This window comes from Silurus aristotelis, assembly GCF_946808225.1.
Source record: "Silurus aristotelis genome assembly, chromosome: 10".
Classification (NCBI taxonomy): Eukaryota; Metazoa; Chordata; class Actinopteri; order Siluriformes; family Siluridae; genus Silurus; species Silurus aristotelis.
The window spans coordinates 27189600-27210576 of NC_139583.1; the positions used below are offsets into that span (position 1 = coordinate 27189600).

General features: G+C 37.7%; 1 protein-coding gene across 24 annotated transcripts in view; it reads right to left on the minus strand.

Moving 5' to 3' along the window:
- The window catches only part of LOC310732374 (ryanodine receptor 1-like), an 88367-nt gene that overhangs the window by 3566 nt on the left and 63824 nt on the right, over window positions 1-20977 (minus strand). For 4 of the 24 annotated variants that reach the window (XM_083552768.1, XM_083552789.1, XM_083552787.1 and 1 more), the window contains 27 exons: window positions 20740-20874; window positions 19943-20055; window positions 19754-19850; window positions 19570-19676; window positions 19425-19476; window positions 18610-18702; window positions 15701-15800; window positions 15532-15611; window positions 15195-15271; window positions 14769-14842; window positions 14490-14507; window positions 11464-11544; window positions 11296-11384; window positions 10313-10441; window positions 10123-10227; window positions 7527-7608; window positions 5667-6970; window positions 5492-5574; window positions 5200-5368; window positions 4652-5104; window positions 2966-3096; window positions 2702-2744; window positions 2472-2605; window positions 2326-2386; window positions 2101-2247; window positions 1328-1462; window positions 1092-1248 (listed from right to left, as the gene is read on the minus strand). In XM_083552768.1, coding sequence (XP_083408894.1) covers window positions 1092-1248; window positions 1328-1462; window positions 2101-2247; window positions 2326-2386; window positions 2472-2605; window positions 2702-2744; window positions 2966-3096; window positions 4652-5104; window positions 5200-5368; window positions 5492-5574; window positions 5667-6970; window positions 7527-7608; window positions 10123-10227; window positions 10313-10441; window positions 11296-11384; window positions 11464-11544; window positions 14490-14507; window positions 14769-14842; window positions 15195-15271; window positions 15532-15611; window positions 15701-15800; window positions 18610-18702; window positions 19425-19476; window positions 19570-19676; window positions 19754-19850; window positions 19943-20055; window positions 20740-20874 — 4249 coding nt within the window. Of the gene's footprint in view, window positions 1-1091; window positions 1249-1327; window positions 1463-2100; window positions 2248-2325; window positions 2387-2471; window positions 2606-2701; window positions 2745-2965; window positions 3097-4651; window positions 5105-5199; window positions 5369-5491; window positions 5575-5666; window positions 6971-7526; window positions 7609-8165; window positions 8196-8888; window positions 8919-10122; window positions 10228-10312; window positions 10442-11295; window positions 11385-11463; window positions 11545-14489; window positions 14508-14768; window positions 14843-15194; window positions 15272-15531; window positions 15612-15700; window positions 15801-18609; window positions 18703-19424; window positions 19477-19569; window positions 19677-19753; window positions 19851-19942; window positions 20056-20739; window positions 20875-20977 lie in introns of all 24 variants that reach the window. The other 20 variants (XM_083552775.1, XM_083552779.1, XM_083552777.1 and 17 more) reach the window with 11 other exon arrangements.

Sequence of the window (20977 nt, forward strand, 5' to 3'; positions counted from 1 at the left end):
TTTTAATTATTTGGAAGAACAAAGATAAATGGGATAAAAAAAGACCAGTAAGAATGAAAAGATCCACATTAGGGACAGAGAAGACAAATGGTTTGAGACAGAAGTAAAGGAGGCCATGTATGTCCTGGTGGACAATCCTTCCCTCAACAAAAGTGGAGGTCTCAGACACAACCTGTCTCCTATTTTTCATGCTGCTCTTTCATCTATCTTCAAGTAGATCAAGAGCTTTTCACACGTCCCCCAGGAAAGCCACACCCAAGGACCTAATCCATTCTCACATTCACTGATCATTACCCCTCTAATACACGTTCTTCTTTTTCTCCTTTTCTGGGGAACTCCTGATGCCTCTCTCACCACTCTCACCTCCTTTTGTTCCTAATAACAAGGCAATCCAGAGAAAGGAGGAATCTTCACAGACACTTTAAACCAGTGGTTTAGAGTTAACAGTTATAATAATAACTTTGAATTGTCACTTGAATGCTTTTAACTCAAATAAATAACAAGTAGGCCTATATCATTACCTATTTATATATTCATTTATTTAAACTATTTTCGGAGAATGTCAACGAAATGTACATTATATAACAAATAGTATGTGCACACCTTCCTTTCACACCCATATTCTTCCCTACAACATATTCAATACATTTGACACAATTGTAGAAAATCTTTGTATGCTGTAGCATTAAAACTTCCTTTTATTATTTATTCCTTTTAAAAGGTCCAAACATGTTCCAGCATGACAATGCAACTGTGTACAAAGTGAGCTCCACGAAGACATGGTGTGTTAAGGCTGGACTGGAAAAACTTAAGTGTCCTTCACAGAGCTACTGAACACCTTTGAGATGAACTGAACCCCAGGCCTCCTCACACAACAATGTCTGACCTCAATAATGTTATTGTAACTAAAAAAGTACAAATCCTCACTGCCATGCTGCAAAAACTAGTGGAGATCTTTTGCAGAAAAGTGGAGCTTATTACTGCAACATCTCAAACATTTGAGAGCATCTGCTTTAAAAGATTTCATACTACAGATTTAATGTAAATCATAGATCTTGCTTCTCTGTCTGCAAATAGAACTTTGTCCTTACCCTGAATGATGGCCAGAAGAATGACAATGACGAAGAAGAAGAAAGTGATGTCAAAGACCACACGATACAGCTCATATTCATCTCCAGCAGGATCCTCGATCTCGTCCCCTATACCACCTCCGGCTCTCACACCCACATACATGTGGAACAGATAGCACTGAGAAGGAAAGGGAGGAAACAGTAAGTGTCACCTACATACTGTATAATCTTAATGTAAAAGCTGAAATTTCACTTACAGTCATCATGTCATCGCACTTCATGTCCGGCTCATCCTCGTCCTCGCTCATGTTGTAGAACTTGCGGAAGAAGTTGAAGGCCACGACAGTGTAGAGGTACACGACTACAGCTAGCAAGCCCACCGTCATCACCAGCTGCATCAAGAACAAATATAGATAATAAGATCAGCAAAAGCAACATCAGATACCTAAAGAACATGAATTGGGGTTTCCAAACTATGGCCAACAGGGCTGAATATTGCCCACCCCAACATTTAGAACGACCTCCTGAACATAGCCTATTTTGAAAATGTTTATATATACTTTATGTAATATGTATTTAGGTTCAGTACTATTTAACATAAAGTGTTTGGTTTTTATTCAGTATCCATTTTAAAAAGTATCATTTGATTAATCGGTTATCGGCAAGTACGATTCAACCTCGATATCAGTAAAATCCCCTATCGGTCGACCTTTAGTTATTAACATAGTCTAAATATTTGTTAGATTCAACCATATCCAAAAGTCAATAAATGTTTTGATTTCTAAAGCAATTAATATGAAAAAAATGTCATTATGATAATAGTAATAATTTATAGCTTTTTTATAGGCTATAAATCTCTTACAAAGTAATTCTCATTTGTTTGTACAGTGCATAACAAAACAACTAATCCAGCATTAAATAACATAATAAATTCATTTAATAAAAATTCTATCATCTATCATCATTGAAGTGCTTTTTATTGCACTTATTTATTTTTTAATATCCACTCAAATAAAAAATTCGTCTGCACCTGCTTGCCATTGTGTGTGACAGACGAAAGGATGGTACGCAGCGTTTTGACTCCCATGGCGATGTCCAGCAGATGACAAGCAAAGAAAAAGTTGTTGTAGTGTCCAAGCAAGGACATGACCATGTACCACACCAGGTAAAGGAAAGTCTGAAATACAAAGTGAGGAGATTAGAATGCATTCGGTCAGAAAATAAGTAACACATGAAAATAGTTAGACAAACTTACGTTATCAGTAAACACAACTCCAAATTTCCAGATCTGGTACTTGATGTCGAAGGAGGTCAGCCTGGAGTCACAGAACTATATATATTTAGTGAATTATGTTTAAGTGTATGTATGTGAGTGTGTGAGTGAGGGAAGCGATGCTGTACCAGGTGAACATGGAGTTATCAGGTTCAGGCTTTTTCTCATGCGTCATTGCACTGACATCGAGAGACGCCAAGTCCATTCCCAACAGCTCAGCAATCCTCTCTCTGCCATAGATATCTCCGTACTTCTCCAGCACCTATCATCATACACAAATGCATTTACAGAGGTATGTAAATGAATGTGTGAGGTTGCGAATAGTTTATTATCCAGTGAGTACATCTTTAACACTCACCTTTCTCTTTACAAACTTGTCCCAGTAGTTGTTCGGGAAGGTTCTGTGTGTGGAAAATATGAAATGTAATTACAGCTCTCAATACTCGGTTAATACGTTCGGTCCAGTTTATTCTAAGGGTTTTTACTGGTTTTAAAAATTATTATTATAATACTAATATCAAATAAAAAAAGTTTCCAAGAGTTCTATAATCCATCATTCATTTCTAGAATGTTTTTTTAGCACATCTGAATATATACATTAAATTAAAACCCCATTTCTTACGGTGTATTTAGCACTAGTCTATCCCACTGGCCCTTGATGTCATCATCTTCTGGTTGTTCGGTTACATAGACGCCATCAAATTCCAGCTTACGGGCCAGCTCCTTCTCCCTTTTAAAAATAACCAAGGGAACCTACACCACACACAACACACACAGAAGAAAGATAATTTGCATAGTGGACAGTCAAGAAAAACGCTGTCTCAAACAAACGGTTCAAATACCAGTATAAATAGTGTCTAAATAGTTGAATTAGGATTTGCAAACCACAAACTACAACATTTTCCAATCCATCTGATTACTGACACTTATCCTCAAGAACACACTCCTCTGTACATTTGCAGCATTTGGCAGATGCTCTTATCCAGAATGACTTACAATTATCTTATTCATATCTCATTCACTGATCAGTAAATTGGTTAAGTGCCAGATTAGTGGTGGTGGGATTTCTACTGATCAAAGGGATTAACACAAACATTTCACAGATATTACTCATTCTTATTTGCCACCTGATGTGCCTCAAGTCTTAAGAAAGTAGTGGTGGCTCAGCGGATAAGACGAATTGGAAGTTCACGGGTTCAAATCCCAGCACCACCAATGCTTTTAAACCTCAACTGCTGTAGCTTAGTGGTTAACGCAATGAATTTTGCATCCATAGGTCATTAGATCAAATCCCAGCCAGGCTAACCTGCAAATACTGGGCCCCTGTGCAAGGCCCCTAACCCTATAGCCACTCAGTTGTATGAATAAAAAAAATGTAAGTCGCTCTAAATAAGGGTGTTTGCCAAATGCCGTAAATGATAGTCTAGTTTATTATTCATACATTTATTTATCTTGATCCATTTATCTATTCTGTTTTAAGGATTTTTTTATTACAAAGTCCCCGAAGAAAAAAAGAGTTAAGGGCCCCAAGAGTGGCAGCTTGGCAATACCAGGGCTTGAACCCCTGATCTTCTGATTCTAACCACTAAGATACCACCTCCCCAAATGCCTGTTTTGTCATCAGCCTTGCCTTGCCATATTTGGAGTTTGCTGGTCTTCAGTATTTCTGATAAGTGGCACAACTCACACTTTAGATTTGTTAAGTTCAAAGTTCTAAATTACGAATCCTACTTATATGATGTGGGTTTAGCCAGCAGAACTCATCGGATTAGTATGTAATTATTTCAGAACTAATGTAAGAACAGGTAAATCAAGCCAAGTCGAGGGTTAAGGTCCTGTTCAACAAAAGCTGTGCATTTACCTCAGACCTGATGTGTATTTTAATTAAATGCAAATTGAATCAATGAGTAGCAGTTGCTATTAATTTTGACTTCTGATTGTTTTCAGATCTTAATCCATGGGTCTTGATCCTTTTTTCTCAATTCAGTGACAATTTAATAGTAAATGGCACATGCAAAACATAAAGCGGATGTCTGAGATATATGTAAATTGCTGCATGTTCAGAAAAAAGCAGCTTGATATACCACACTCCTACTGCATATCAAATTTAATATAAAAAAGAAATAGCTAAACGTAGCAGGCTAGTATTACATACACTTCTCAAAATCCACGTATACAAACATATTTGCAAACAAGGTTGTGAGCTTGATTACATTGTGTAAATACAAAATAACTGTTCTGTAGTAAGACCCATACTGTAGCTCTACTGCACAGATATAAGTGTACAAACATATTGTGACTCACTGACCTTGAGACAGTTGTAGCCGATAATGCAGAGAAAAGATATGATGGTATGCAAAATGCCAAAGAAGGCCATTGCAGGCTCCATGTAACCGGTGCTCTCTTCCAAGAAGTAATAAAGAGGCCCTTCTTCATCATCTTCCTCACCATTCTCTTCCATTCCAGAACCCTCAGGTTCACCACCAGAGCCGTCATCAATTCCAGAACCCTCGAACATGCCAGAGCCTTCAAATTCCTCACCTGGAGGACTGCTGGACACCTGAGAGTGTAAAAGAGAGAGACCCATAGCAAGAGCAAGAGAAAGCGCAAAAACAGATATATCGAGGCACAGCACATTCAAATTCAGAAACAATACTAATCTGTTTGTGCTGACCTTGTAAAAAAGCAGGATGAAGTTCAGAGCAAAGGCGATAAACAGAGCCAGGAAACGCAGGTTGTAGAAGTTGCGAGACAGGTAGTTCTAAAATTGAGATAGCAATTATAGTAATAAAACTCTTTGCTGAACTGTTTCATTTTTAAAATCTCAAACATAAAAAAAATTATAATAATCCTTACCATGAACTTGATCCTCTGCACCTCCAATTCATTCCAGAGCTCGAAGCCATCTCCAGAAGTTGGTTTTTCTTTCTTAGCTTTGGCTTTTACTTTGATCTCTTCCTGTTCAGGCTCTTTCTCCTCTGGCACCGCCTCAGCTTCTTTCTCAGCTTTCTCTCCATTTTCGGTACTTGATAGATTTTTTAAAACAATGTTACTTCAATTTTTCAGCACAATATTTCAGAAAAACATCAACTAGATCTGAAATAAATATATTGTGTTTAAATGGTGTTTTGTTGGTTTTTATCCTTACTCTGCTTTCTCTGGTTCAGGGGCTGGCTCTTCCTTTGCTGGCTCTTCTGCTACCGCTTCTTCTCCTTCTGCTCCTTCCGCCGCCTGAAAAGAAGACATAATAGAGAAGAAGAAGTAATTAGATCACAGCTGTTGTCAATACAGTTAAATGCGAAACTTGTCTTGATGTAGCTGACCAGTTTCCTCTTCAGCAGTGGGGTACCCTCAGGAGTTGGGGGTTCCTCAGGCTCTGTCTCTCCCATATCTCCTAGACCACCAGGTGTGTCAAATCCAGGTCTACCTCCTCCTTCTGCTTCTTGCCCATCTTCGTCTTCTGCCTCTCCACCACCTGCTTCTTCTCCATCTCCCGATCCACCTGCATCCTGGACACTTCTAGCTCCAGGCTCAGGTGGGTGGTCACCGTGTACCTCATCCTGAGTTGGATCGGGCATGTTAGTAAGAATTTCTGTTATTGTTATCTTTTTAGCTCCTTCCACGAGGCCACCTCCAAACAGCGTTTTCCATATAAGCATGAAAAAGCCTTTGCATATGCTGTAGATAAAGTGAAGGATTCCCAGTATGATGGTGTAGAAGAAGGTGACCAGGCCTATGATCATTTCCTTTATAGTCATCCTCCGAAGTTTGCGATAGCGTCGCCTGAGATTGCGGAAGGTAAACATATTAAAGAAGTTCACAATGCTCTTGAGGAAGTCAGAGAATGCCGAACTGGACTCGGCCATGGTCTCATCTCCATTCCCTTCCTCTACTTCTCCATTGCCTCCTCCACCGGTGTCCTCTTCTTCTTCATCGTCCTCATCTCCGAATCCTTCTTCCTCTTGCTCGGAGATCTGGGAAGCAATGTTCATCTCAAAAATGGTGTCCTCGCAGAAGTTGACAAATAGCTCCATTTTCTCAGATTCACCACCTTCATTGACCACATCAAATATAAACTGCCTCTTAGACTCTCGGACCTGAGGCATTTCCCACTGGTTCCTATTGGCCTCACTGATCTCAAAGTAGATACGCTCGATCCTCCGACTGGCACCCATAATTTCGATGCGGCCCAGGAAAGGGCGGAAATAGTTCAGGACACTTTCAGCTTGCTCCAAGAAGTTCTGCAAGCGTGTGTCATGGGGCACGTGCTCTGAAAGGTTGGTGAGTAACACAGCAATGTTGAAGCCAATGTCCTTGGCTGGCTCTTGGAATCGATTAGCAAACTCTTCAAAGTTGATCATCTCGTTTTCATCAGCCTCAGAGCAGGACAGAAGGAATTGGATCTCAGATGGGGAGTATTGCTTTTGACTGTCCATGGCTTTGGAAAAGTCCTTTTTCGAGATCAGGCCACGTGGGTCCGTCACATAATCCCGGAATGCATCCGAAGCCACAATGTCTTTCAGCTTAAGGAACATGTCGAAAAATTTGAGAATCATTTCTACGTTGCTAGATGACTCCACCAACATGTCCACCATCTGGCGAGCAATGGTGCCATTCACGATGTTACCTGATAAAAATAACATTCAATCCATAAATGTGGGAGCAGTACAGCCTGACTCAGACTCTCATCAAAAAGACAAGCTATTTCATCAAACAAGTCTATATTAAACACAATGTGCTGTTATATAATCCACTATGGGGTGTTGTGATACAGTATGACCTGTAGCGAGCCACTTCACAGATTATTATTCTTCCTATAACAGCATGTCCTAGGTTGTTTTGTCCCTTTTATACATTATTTATAATTCATTAATAAACATCATACTTTTAACCTTTTATAGTTCAATTTAATGTGATGAAAACCAAAAAGTACGAAGTCTCTTGTCCTGAAAACTTTAAAATGGTGGAGGACCGAGTGACCCCGGAAACTCCAGACACAATTTCAACAACTATACAACTTTCTTTGATAAATAACATTGATCATCAATCTTAGCTTAGATTATCATCTGCTATGCAGGTTCCAACAAATGTATCTTATATAATCAGATTTATATTATTATAAATTTATGACAGCTTTCAGCATTAAACATTGGTCTATTATAGGGTGTAGAAATGTATCATACCCTCCAGAAGAGAAAGCAGCATCACCACCATATCCTTCTGAAGATCTAAAAGTTCTTTTAGGAGACCAATCTGACTGGAATCCTAGAAGAAGACAAACATACATACACACACATCAGAAGAAATTAACCAGTATTTAGCAATTTTGATTCACTTTTCTGAGGACAAAGGCAGCATTCTGTTATATGCACTTCATTCGTTTTTATTAGACCTCACAAACAGGAGTTTTAATACCTATAGTGGTGTTTGGATGTTTGTGAACCCTTTGGGATTTTCTATATTTTCGCATGAATATGACCTAAAACGTCATCATACTTTCACACACGTTTCCCTACAAGTAGACAAAGTGAATACCATTAAACAAATGTGACAAAAAACAACCAAACAAATAAATAAATAACTTTGTCTATTTTCAGGAATTGTGTAAAAATCCGATAATGTTTTATTGTATGTCAAAAATATACAAAACTGTAAAGGGTTTACAGACATCCAAGCTACCACTCTACTTCTCTTTCCCCATTAAAATTCTGAAGATAACCAATCAATATAAGTGCAACCCTGAACACCATTTTATTAACTTTACTCATAATGTTATAGGAATTATCACCTCTAAGACAAAAGCTATATGATTACAACCTTACCTCTGGGTGTGTTTTACTCCAGAAATGATCCTGGGTTTGCATTTATCAACAACAAATAGAGCATTACACATTGAAAGTATGATTTTTATTATGAATCAAGAGATGATTGGGGATGGAGAAAAACACTCAGGCAGAATGGAAAAAAAAAATGCAGCTGGAAAAAAGTAGAACTTCTAATTAAGCTGATAATGTGTGTGGATGTATTCCAGTCAGCCTTAATGGTGTCTAGCATTTTAGGTTATATGCACAGGACAGCATGTGGATTAAAACAAGTACCAGGCACACACAAATCAATGGGTTAACATAAATCAACTATATGGTTAAAGAATTCATGAACAAATAAATTTTTATACATAAAATGTAAGGAACAGGGCTGAAGGATCGGTATGTAACATGTCCCTCATTCCTTCATGAGGGAGACCACAATATGGAGTCACTACTGGACAAGGAATGTAGGACAAAATCTACAAATGCAAGCCACATAAACTGAAGGGCACTGCCTCATTTAATCTTTGAGCAGAACCTGACTACAGAAAAACCCGACTGGTTTCAGTGCTCAGTTAAAAAGAAACACAAACGCAATGACAGTACACTTCAGAAAATGTGCAGCTAGGACATCCCACAAAACTGCTGGAAGCTGAGTGGGGGTGTGTGGTGTGTGTCTGAGAAGCAGCAGATCATTTAGACATAATATAAAAGCGAAGGCGAAATACGAATCCTTACGCCATTTCGTAGTCCTGGGTCAGGGTGCATCTGGCAAGGTTACACATCAGAATAAAAAATGTTACCCAACATTTTTCATTCATTTTTGTATTCACGTATTCACTCCTTTAATGATACACTTGAAGGCATCAACAAACGATATAGTTACAAAGATAATAAGCTTGGATTCAAAATCTCTGCCGTCAAGATGCAGGACTGATGAATAATCCAAGGGGGCATCAAAACATAATTGGGCTTGGCTTGAATCTGAAGTCCAGTACATTGACCAGATACTATTTAACACCATCACAAGTTTTTATGCTGTTTGAAAATTTGTTATAAATGCAGGTTTTGTACATAATACAAATATTTTGAATGGATCAACATTGATGTCTAGAATAAAATATAGGAGAGAATGTAATACAAAAATGCATTGGATAAAGAAAGATGTGTAGCACACTTAGAAAACAAGGGAGTAAAGGAATTAGTGCAGTTACAGGTTAGAGGGGATAAAACAAGATATTGATTAAATATAATGCAGGTTATGTTTAATATTTAATTTAAACTGCATCAGGGTGAAAAATCTAATCACTAATTGTATTTATTAGCCATACACAAAAAAAAGCAGCAAACTAGTATTAGTCTCTACACTAATTCAAAGCAGGAAGCAACTGAATTACTAAAGGAAATACTAAAATATTAAAGAAAAAAGAAAGAAAGAAAGAAAGAAAGAAAGAAAGAAAGAAAGAAAGAAAGAAAGAAAGAAAGAAAGAAAGAAAGAAAGAAAGAAAGAAAGAAAGAAAGAAGAAAGAAAGAAAAAAGAAAGAAAGAAAAAAAAAAGGAGAATAATTTAAGAAGGGTTTAAGAAGTAAAACAATACATACTTTACTCTGGAGTCACCATGTGAAAAGAATTGTCATAATAATCATTAAAAAAGCCAAAAAAAAAAAAAAAAAAAAGCAATAAAAAAGAAGCCAAAAACATTAGCTTGCAATACCGAGCTTGGCGTAACCCGCACAAGGTAATATGCAAGTCTCACTGGATATCATGCACAGCGTCGCATGATATAATGTGTGTTGCATAAACAATTGCATAAACTTGCATTAGAAATACATCCGTGCAAGACAAATTCAACATTATATTTTCAAGATATTATAAATACACCGCACTCAAGCACTAAACTCTTAATGTGTGAATATGGATGTTTGTGTTTCTGTCTACATGTGTGTTTGGAGTTGCATGTATAGCAGAATACCTGCGCCAGTTTCATCATCATGTGTGCAAATACATGGAGGAATCCCACCACGGCATCCCACAACCTGCTGTGAGCCAGAGACTGCTGGTTCCCAGTGCACGGACCCTAAGGGCGGCAAAATATCACGGGTCAAGAGCATCTGAAGCTTACGTGGTGAACAATGACAATTAACACAGATAAGAAATCCTACCTGTATGTATTCTGTCAGACTGTTAAAGACCTGCTTGGCTACTGTCATTGCTTTGGAGAAGTTCCTCTTGCCTGGGTCATCGATGATGTCTTTCCCAGAATAATACCAGTAGAAGTCACTGATAGATTCCTTTAAAAAAAAAAAAAAAAAAAAAAAAAAGGAGAGAGCAAGCACACAAAGAAGCTTAATGTCACAAAACATTTATTATACAAACCAAAAAAAACCTGTCCTTATTAATTTACAGGGTTACACTATAAACAATTAGCCAATTAAAGCGGTACAATGACTTTTAGTAATATAGCAGAAAACACAGTGTATTGTGGGATTTCTAACATTTGTGAAAAAGGGTAAGAACTATCAATTATATTTGCAAATTAGTGGCTCGTTTTCATGGCCTTCTTGCTTGTATAGATGTTCACTTAGAAAACCACTGACATTCATCGTTTTATTTATTAGTTATTCCAATAGTCAAAAAATGTTGGATAGATGTGGCGGAGGAACTTTGTGTTGCAGATCAGAAGGTTGTGTTCAAATCCCCATGCCATGCATCAACATCTGTTTTTTTATATTTAATAAGTCTCAGCCATAAAACAAACTTACTGTCATACTGTATGTTATGTAATTATATGTGAGGTGTTACACTAGTGTACTGTACTGTTTTTTTATTTTTATTTAACATGTATAGTCATTTACTACCAATAATAACAATAGAGCAGCATTTACAATGAAAAACTATAAATTTTTTTTTTTTAACTATGTTATTATTTTAATGAAATATATGGTCTCAGAAAAAAAAAGAAAGAAAGAAAGAAAGATCATTTCAATGAAATATATGGTCTAAGAAAGAAAGAAAGAAAGAAAGAAAGAAAGAAAGAAAGAAAGAAAGAAAGAAAGAAAGAAAGAAAGAAAGAAAGAAAGAAAGAAAGAAAGAAAGAAAGAAAGAAAGAAAGAAAGAAAGAAAGAAAGAATTGAAGGAATTGTACCTGCAGCCTCAGCAGGTAGTCCACAGTACAGATGATAACGTTAATGGTGGTGGTGCTGCCAGTCTGTGTGCGCAGGTAGTTCTGGAAATCTGAGTTTACAAAAGTACTGCATATAAATGACACATCAATGTTCTATTAACCCTGTAATTAATTATTCTTTTAACTTGCCGTTATTGTGGCCTTCGCAAAGCAGCTGCAGGAAACGGAAGAGGTCGCATGTGAACTCATCGTCGGCCATCACTTTCTCATCTGCACGTGCACACAGTGAAAAGCTTTAGACTGTGGCTTGTGTGTGGAAACAACTAAACCCGAAAAGTGGATTAAGCAGTAGAGGCGAGAAGAGCGAGGATTTTCCATGCGATTAAATTTGTTAATGATCTTGAACCAAAGAACAAAATAATAATCAATTAAGGGGAAAAAAAAGGAACGTATCTTGTCTTAAAATATCTACAAATGGTTTTTTGAGATTTAAGTATGATTACACACACACACACACACACACACACACACACACACACACACACACACAAAAACATAACATGACAGACCCCGTAATAACCTGATAATCCCAGACAGCACACTGACAAACACATATATATATATATATATTGCACAAATACAAGGACAGGCTCTGAACATTTATAGAAACATAAATATGAACAGTAAATATATTTTGGTCCACAGTGGCCCAACATGGTCCAACATGAGAATGGAGAAATCAGAGAGGTGTTATGGTGGCATATAAAAAGAAACACAGTCATGCAAGATACAGATCTACTGCAACTCAGCAACAATGGAGTAAAACTGAGGGGGAAAAAAAAGAGAGAAAGATTGAAGGAGAGTCTCTGAGAGAATGAGAATCTCATCTCAATCTCATCCAATAGCTTGATTTCTTTCTCATTTGAGATTTTATCAGAATACATTGAGCAATTAATGGTCTTACTAAAAGATTGAACAGTCTCATGCTGTTACTGTTGGATTTGGATCTAATCTCATGGCCAAAGTTCTGTTTTATGACCGTTGTGTGTAAAATAAATACAGCGTGGAATGATGTTGTTAACAGAACAGAATAAAAACAAGATTTAAAACACATAACACATAATGAAACAATACCAAATGTGGAGGACGTCTGAGTAATACAAAATCCACTGCACAAATACTCAAAGCAATGGAAAAATGTAAGTCAATAACAAACGGTCGTTTAAAAATACGGCCAGATCCGTGTTACAGTTTAGAACTTGTTGAACACAAATTATATATAGACGTGAACAGTAGATATGCACATTATATATCCAAAAGGTTCCAGGTAATTGCACACCTTAACAAGTTTTTCCTCAAAATAAAGTCCTAATAGATACGTAGCATCACCTGTCGATAAAGTGGAAAGAATATTTCTGCACACATGGATTTACCTGTTTTTATTAAGAAGGACAAGGAAATCAAAGATGCATTAAGATCACACAAGTTGATAAACAGGGGGAGTGGTGGCTCCAGCGGTTAAGGCGCTGGGTTACCGATCGGAAGGTCGGGGGTTCAAGCCCCGGTATCGCCAAGCTGCCACTCTTGGGCCCTTGAGCAAGGCCCTTAACCCTCTATGCTCCGGGGGACCCTTACGAGAAAAATAAACCAAGGACCGTGACGTCGGAGCGACGTGGGGCCGCCTTCCCGTGGGCTCACCACCTGCAGGAGGGACCGTAAGGGACCAGTGCTGAGAGGATTGGGCAGCAGTCGAAGGCGGGGGCCTTGACAGCCCGATCCCTGGACACGGAGAAGTGTCTGGGGAATCTGCTTAGACTGCTGCCTCTGCGACCCGAATTACGGATAAGCGGGAGAAGATGAAATGAAAAAAAAAGTTGATAAACATTGCGATAGGTTGAAACTTTTAAAATCAACCTAAATTTACCATAAAACATTCATAGTTTTACTTCTGTAAAAATGATCCACCTTTTGTCATCAAGATAAATAGCTTAAAGTGTGTCTGGATACTTTTGGATATACAGTGTACCTGTGTTAATCCATGATGATTATAAATTAAATGATTAAAAGGGGAAACATTCATTCATTAGCAGTGTCTGATTTCTCTTAAATGTACTTTTAATTTATTTAGAAAATTTGACAAATGTGTGGATTTCATATAAAATCTGAAGTATTCTATATTTTCTAAATCTTATAGTGTTTTTAAACAACTTAAACATTTCTATCAGATTATTCCATTTTGCTAAAGATGATCCATGTTACTAAAAATCAATGTAGAATGAATCTCTTAGTTTAAGCTACGTGCACATTTAAAAACGTTATGTTGATCGGTATTAAGAGCTACGATGTATCTACAGGCTTGTTATTACTCCTCAGTCTGCATTTCCATCCTGTTTTTTTCACCAGACTTGAAAGCGTGGCTTGTGTTTGAAGGTGGGGATCTAGACGTCATTAAAACCTTGTTCTTAAACTCTTGTCCTGCAAAAAATCTGAAACTGAAAGTATACCTGGAAATGCAACTTTTTCACAACTCCAAATACGATGAGGAAATAAAAACATTGTGTCAAAATGCATATTTCTGATTCTCCGGAAATCCTTTTGACACCTAACCACCCGTAAAATTAAAAAATAGTGCTTGATGAAGTATTTATGTAACGTGGCTCCTAATCACCATCGACAGTGAGAGAAAATTTCTTTAAATCTGCAATTCATTTCATAATTTTAGGTGACATGGTCACCCTAGCTCTCTGTGATCTCCTGAGAGAAAACTTATCAGAAAAGAGAGGACAAGAGTCTTTTTTTCCTCACAGCCTTTTAAAGAGCATGGGAGTTACAGCAGATCTGTGATAGAACACTCAAGGTACAAAATGAGTAAAGAAATATTTTAGTCATCGCTAGCATGTTAAGTGGACGCAACGCTAATTCAGTAGTTTCAGTAGTAAAATTCGTTTTCTGCCAAATGCCTACACGAATATTTTTTGTTAATGATATATGAATGAAATGATTGGGTTAAAGGTGTATGATTTCAGCCAATAGTGTTAAATCAGATGGCGTGACAATGACCAAAGAGTTCTTTACTATCTTCCCTTGAGTGCGAAATGAAATGCAGTCAAAACTACACGCCACAAATTAAAAGTGTGGGAAGTATAGACAGAAAGAGAGGAGACAGATATTTAGAAAGAAGGTAAAAAAAAAATACATTTACAAGAATGATTTACCCCGTTCTAGCTTCATATCTGAGAACCGAAAAAGGGGGGCAAAAAAAAAGGAGAGGAGAGATATCAATATTTAAAAAAAGGTACACTTCAGTGGATCTGTAAGGGAAAAGAAAAGCTATATACAAAGTTTTTTTTTTTTTATATAAGTAAAAATAATAAAAGAGAAAGAGAAGGTGATCAAAATATACATGTTGAAGTATATATTTCAATTTAGGAATAATATAAAAAGATGCATTAATTTATTTAATATACACTTTTCTTTGCTTTAATACGACTCACTTGTGCCCTCCTCTGAAACCATTCCAAGTCCTTCTGCTTTATTTTGCCTCTCAAATGCATTCAAGTCCAGAACGCTGCAAAACACACAATCATTTATCCAAATCATGTAACAGCCTTGTGTGGAAATTAAACAGGCTATTTACATTATTAACGATTGTTTATGGCTATTTATTCATTATTATTTTAGAATAATAAATATGCAATAAATAAATATATTTAAACATAATGAATATCATTTTCAATGACACAAATAGAATTATATAATGGTTGTGTACCTGTCATGGACAAATGATTTAAAACAACAACAACAACAATAATAATATGTTCAAAATCAGAAAAACACTTTAATGTTGGCAGAAGATACATTGATGACTGCTACGAAGCAGAAATAAGGGTCAAAGAAGGTTCAGAGGAGAAGTCACTGACCTGCAGGTCTGCATCAGAGCCTGCAAGCTCAGGAAGAAACCAACATCCTTCTTATCCTTCAGGTAATCCAGCATTCTCTGTGACACAAGAGTACAAACAATAATGTGAAAAATCTGTTTTGTGCTTCAGTAACCAGGATTAGGATTTTACATTTCATCATAAATTTAATGTTTTATTTTTGATGATATCTAAGAATAATTTTTTTTTTTGCCTTTGCACACTTTCAAACATCAGTTTAGCAAATAAAAAAAACAAAGAAAAGACCCAACTGTCACATCATCTGTGTTAGCGCGTGAAAAGAGCATGTTTACGATTTCCCTTAATAAATGAAACTGACCTGCTGAACATCACAGTTGCCTCCGTTAAGGATGGAGATACCCAGCTTAAGCGTGGAAGACACCATGGCTCCAGGCTCACCTGGTACCAAAAATGATCTTTTAAACCTTTTACATCTAAGCAATCGCATACCATTTGGTACTCCATTATTCGTGTTTGCATTTGCGTACCTTTGCAGGCGCTTATCATCTGCAGTACCATTTCAGCTGCTCCACGATCATGGAGTCGAGACTGCTGGTACAGGAGCCTCTGCTTCTCCATCTCCTTCTCCTGTTCATCAGAGAATAGCAAAGTGAGGTAGGTGCCTTGATTCATATCTACAAAACCCCATTTACACCCACACACCAACACACAAATACACACACAACTCATTTCATTCACAGTCTGGGGGCAAACCTGCGTGATATAGCTACAGATAATATTTGTCTCGTCTGATTTTGTTTAAATAACTTTTTTTTTTTCATTGTAACTCTGACATGAAATATGCAATTTTAGTACTTGTTTTAAATAATTACTCGATTATTTAATTATTCTATTCTATTAATTAAATTACAATTTCTACATTTTCTACTACACTTCCCTTGTGCGTTTGATGATTCACCTTTTGCTTGCTGAAACACTTTGTAATTGAAGTAAATTGCATCGTAATGTATTGCATGAATAGTGCTTATGTACCATGCTTGTTCTTATCGTTATAAAAAATAAATATTTGCATAATCAGATATTTCTTGTACTCATGGTCCATAGCTACAAACTGTATAAGTCTCCAGTGTGTAATGAAATTCTAATAAGAAATTAATAAATCACATTTAAAAAAGGCACTTTGTTTTTTGCACTCCTTAAGGCCCAGAATTAATCTCCAGCCTATCCAGAAGTGCATTTAACTTAAAAAAAAAAAAAAAAGGTAAAATAAATGTTTAATTTTTTTTGTTTTTTTGGGTCCTATCTACAAAAATCAACAAATACACATACGCACACACACACACACACACACACACACACACACACACACACACACACACACACACCACCACCATAAAACCGAGTGGTGTTAGTGAACAATGTTATTCGAGCACCCGAAATCTGATGCCGTTTGATGATGCACAAACGTTTGACTACAGCAAACAGCCCTGGTCTCGCCTAACATGCCTTACCTGTAAAATAAAAGCTGCTGGGAAATAAACCCCTTCTAATAAAGCCCCACCAGCCCACCCCATCCCATAGTAATCCTAGTGGATTTTAATCTGATATTGGTCTAATAAAATGAGGCGGCCTGCATTTACTCCATATGCAGTGTGAGCACCTGAGTGTTTGTGTAAAAAAAACAACAAAAAAGAAGAGAGAGGATATGTGTGATGATACAGGGTGTCTGACTGACTGTGCAGGCTTTTACTGCAGTTCTCAGTGAGTACAGAGAGGGAGATTGGAGAATCGAATTACCGTAATTTCCGGACTATTAAACGCACCCACATATAAGACGCACCCACTGAATTTTACAAAGATTTTTACTTTGAACATAAATACGCCGCACCTGTCTATAAGCCGCAGGTGTCTACACTGAAACTAATGAACTTTACACAGGCTTTAATGAAAGACAGTGTCTGTTACACGGCTTGTATCTAAACAGTAGCCTACCAAGAAAGTCATTGTTCACGTTCTTCCTCCTTCCTTTCACAACTATTTCTCTCGAGAGTTTTGGCATCGTCGTGCGTTTAAAAATCACCATCGGTGAATCTTTTCTCCCGATGCCGTGCAGCTCAGAACACAGGTGAAGTGTGTTTTCATGCCCGGTTGTTTTCAGGGTGACGAATGATTCGCATTTCCTGTAGACAGTCCGAGTGAGCGGCAGGTCAAACGTCAGAGGAACATCATCCATATTTATGATGTGGTGCGGCCCGATTCAGTGGGAGCGCATCTGATTTAATATAAAGAGTTTCATTGGTTCACCTGAACCCGTTCGGCAATTTCATCGGTCTAATGTTATGGGGCTCAGTTTTTTGTCTTGAAGTTTGTGAAACCGGGAAAAACCCAGGGAAAATCCATAAATTAGCCGCTTAATTGTTTTAGCCGCGGGGTTCAAAGCGTGGGAAAAAAGTAGCAGCTTATAGTCCGGAAAATACAGTAGAAATCAAAGTGATTACAAATCAATAAAGATGCAGAATGATTTGCAGCATGCAGCATGAGCAAGATTTGGTCACAAAAACCTGGTTGCAATCCAGACAAATCAATCAAATGTTACCAGAATTGGAAGATTGAATCACTGGGTGTTAATTCCTCACTACTAAAATACAGAATCTATCAATCAAGGTGCCTGATTTCCTGGATTTAAATCAGGCTTTAAGCATTTTTTTGTTGTTTTGCTTAGTAGGTAAGTAAAGGTGTTACAAGGAAACTAAGGAAAGATGAAGGCAGCCACATAGACACACACACACACAGAAAGCTGAGTCTGGAGAGGTGGGATAAGACTTCATACTACTGTATTAGGGGAAAGTTATGGAATGTTTTGTGAGTTGCAGCTTGTGTGTATGAGAGTGTGGTCTGTGTCTCACACAGAGATACACATACTCACACACCAAACTATAGCACATACACACGTCCAGTTTCTAGCATCTAATACTACATGATTTTAGAGGACAAAAATGCAGGAGTCTGTAAATGATCAGAAGAGGTACACGTTTTTTTGGAACAATATTACAGAGTCCTGAAATATGTTTATATACATATATATACATACTGTATATGTATGTGCATTAGTGTCCTAAAAGCAAAGCTGAACACAAGCTCATCACTATATCACATGATGTGGTCTGTGTTCTGCACTCGCTCTGGTCAGACACAGCAGACGTGTGACACGGAAACCATGAAACAAAAAAACTCAAAAGAGAACATTCCAGCAAAGTGTGCACAAGTCAGTTTACAGCATAAAGAGAGTAAGTGCAAGGGAATAAAGAATAAAAGAGAAAAAGGAAGTGTTTTTAGGAGGGGTTTTAGGTGCAGTGTTGTTTTCTCGCTGTGTTCACTCAATGCGTGGTTTGACGGCTTTCTCCGGTGGCGCGAGACCCCCTTGGACCCCCCATACCATCTCATTCTGCCGCACCTCAAACGATGGTTCCTCGCCCCCCTCCTCCTCCTCCTCCTCTCCCCCTTTCGCCTCCTCACCAATGTGGCAGCTCTGTGAGGAGAAAACTGTGCAGTGATTACACAACCAGGAAATGCCTTTTGTTCATAATTACGTACAGTAATTAAGTATGTGAGTAAAAAGGTATGTATGTATGGATAGATAGATAGATAGATAGATAGATAGATAGATAGATAGATAGATAGATAGATAGATAGATAGATAGATAGATAGATAGATAGATAGATAGATAGATAGATAGATAGATAGATAGATAGAGAGGGGCAGACTGACAGACAGAAATAGACAGACAGACAGACAGACAGACAGACAGACAGACAGACAGACAGACAGACAGACAGACAGAGAGGGACAGACTGACAGACAGAAATAGACAGACAGACAGACAGACAGACAGACAGACAGACAGACAGACAGACAGACAGACAGACAGACAGACAGAGAGGGACAGACTGACAGACAGAAACAGACAGACAGACAGACAGACAGACAGACAGACAGACAGACAGACAGACAGACAGACAGACAGACAGACAGACAGATAGATAGATAGATAGATAGATAGATAGATAGATAGATAGATAGATAGATAGATAGATAGATAGATAGATAGATAGATAGATAGATTAAAAGTGATTATAAGAATATAAGTGAAACTACAGTTCACCTCAACCAAAACTTGATGCTGTTTTTATCATTTGTATTTTTATATTTAATAGTTACTAGAACACGAGGGGATAAAATACCACACATACCTTTGCCATAATGTCAGCATACGCCATGTACAGGTGATCTACATCAAGTTTTCTGTAAGTCAGAGAAAGTCAGGTACAAGTGACAAATCTATCTACATTGGTTACAGCAGTAACAAACTGCCTGATAATCAAATAAATGCTTTACGTTTTTTCAGTGAGAGCTGTGCGGCTAAAATGAAGAATCAGCTGATGCAGAGGATCTGGCTTGGCCTCTGTCTCTTCTTCTTCCTCCTCCTCTGCCTCTAATGTTTTCTGCAACAAAAGAAAAACGTTGACTGCAGTCAACATTGTATAATCAAATACTGATTAAAATGCACATTAAGACTCACAGATAAATCATCGATCATCTTATCCTCAAATGAGTAGCCCTCATTGTCCAACCAGTTGCGTTTGTAACCGTCTAGGAACATGTTGGACGCCCGGTGCCTTGAAAGACATGAGTAATAGAGTGAGTGTTAAATATTACTGTAATGCCTTACTGTTAAAATAGCAAATAGGAGGAATTTTATGATGAAAACCTTGGGATGTTATACAGCGGAGTCATTCTGAAGCATGCCACCACAGCCCGGCGGCGCTGCTTAGACAACAGCTTGTGCCAAACCATCTTCTTGGATTTATATGGATGTTCAATCTGATGAAGGAAAACACAATACAATCCTAAATATATACACACCCCAGTGGGCGCATCACAACAATTAACGGGTACTTTATTGCTGTATCAGTAATAAGCCTCATCATTTAGCTATAGAACTGTACATCAAATATCTCAATTGATTTTTGTGAATATTATTATTAATTTTAATGAAACATTGCATTTTATTGTGTCTGTATTACCCTTTTATTATATTATATTCTAAGGTAATTGGCTTTTTTGAACGCTACTTTCTGATGCACTTAAATTTAATTACTCTATTGCATGTGAATTATTGCACTCAAACACTCAAGTATGCATGTATGGACATTCAAGAAAAATATCGAGCCTATATGGTATTGGGGCACTGGATTTGGAGCACTGACTGGACCTCAGTCCTCCTCACCTCATCTACATCAGTACTTTACTAACACCTGAATGTCTGAATAAACACAAATGTCCACAATCTTCCCAGAAGAGTGGAGTTTATTATAATAGCACACGGGCACTAAATGTGGAACGGGATGTTGAAAAAGCACATAGTGTTTGTATCAGAGTCTGCTGTCCACAAACATCTTTCCAAATAGTGTCACATTTCAGTGAAAATTATAAGCTGTTTGTGGGAATATTTGTGCACGTGTTGGTTGCGTTGAATCTGTCAGTTTGTTTGTGTTTACTGCTTACCACTTCAATGTTGTAAAGCACAGCAGAGACTTCCTGTACCCTCTTCACAACTTTCTCTGGATTTTCAGCATCCTCCGCCTTGCCTGAGGTTTCCTTATACAGAGCCATCTGCCAGCGCATGGAGGGGTCCTCCACCTACACACGACCACACAGAGAATGAGATACACCACACACACGCACACACACACACGCACACACACACACGCGCACACACACACACACACACACACACACGCAC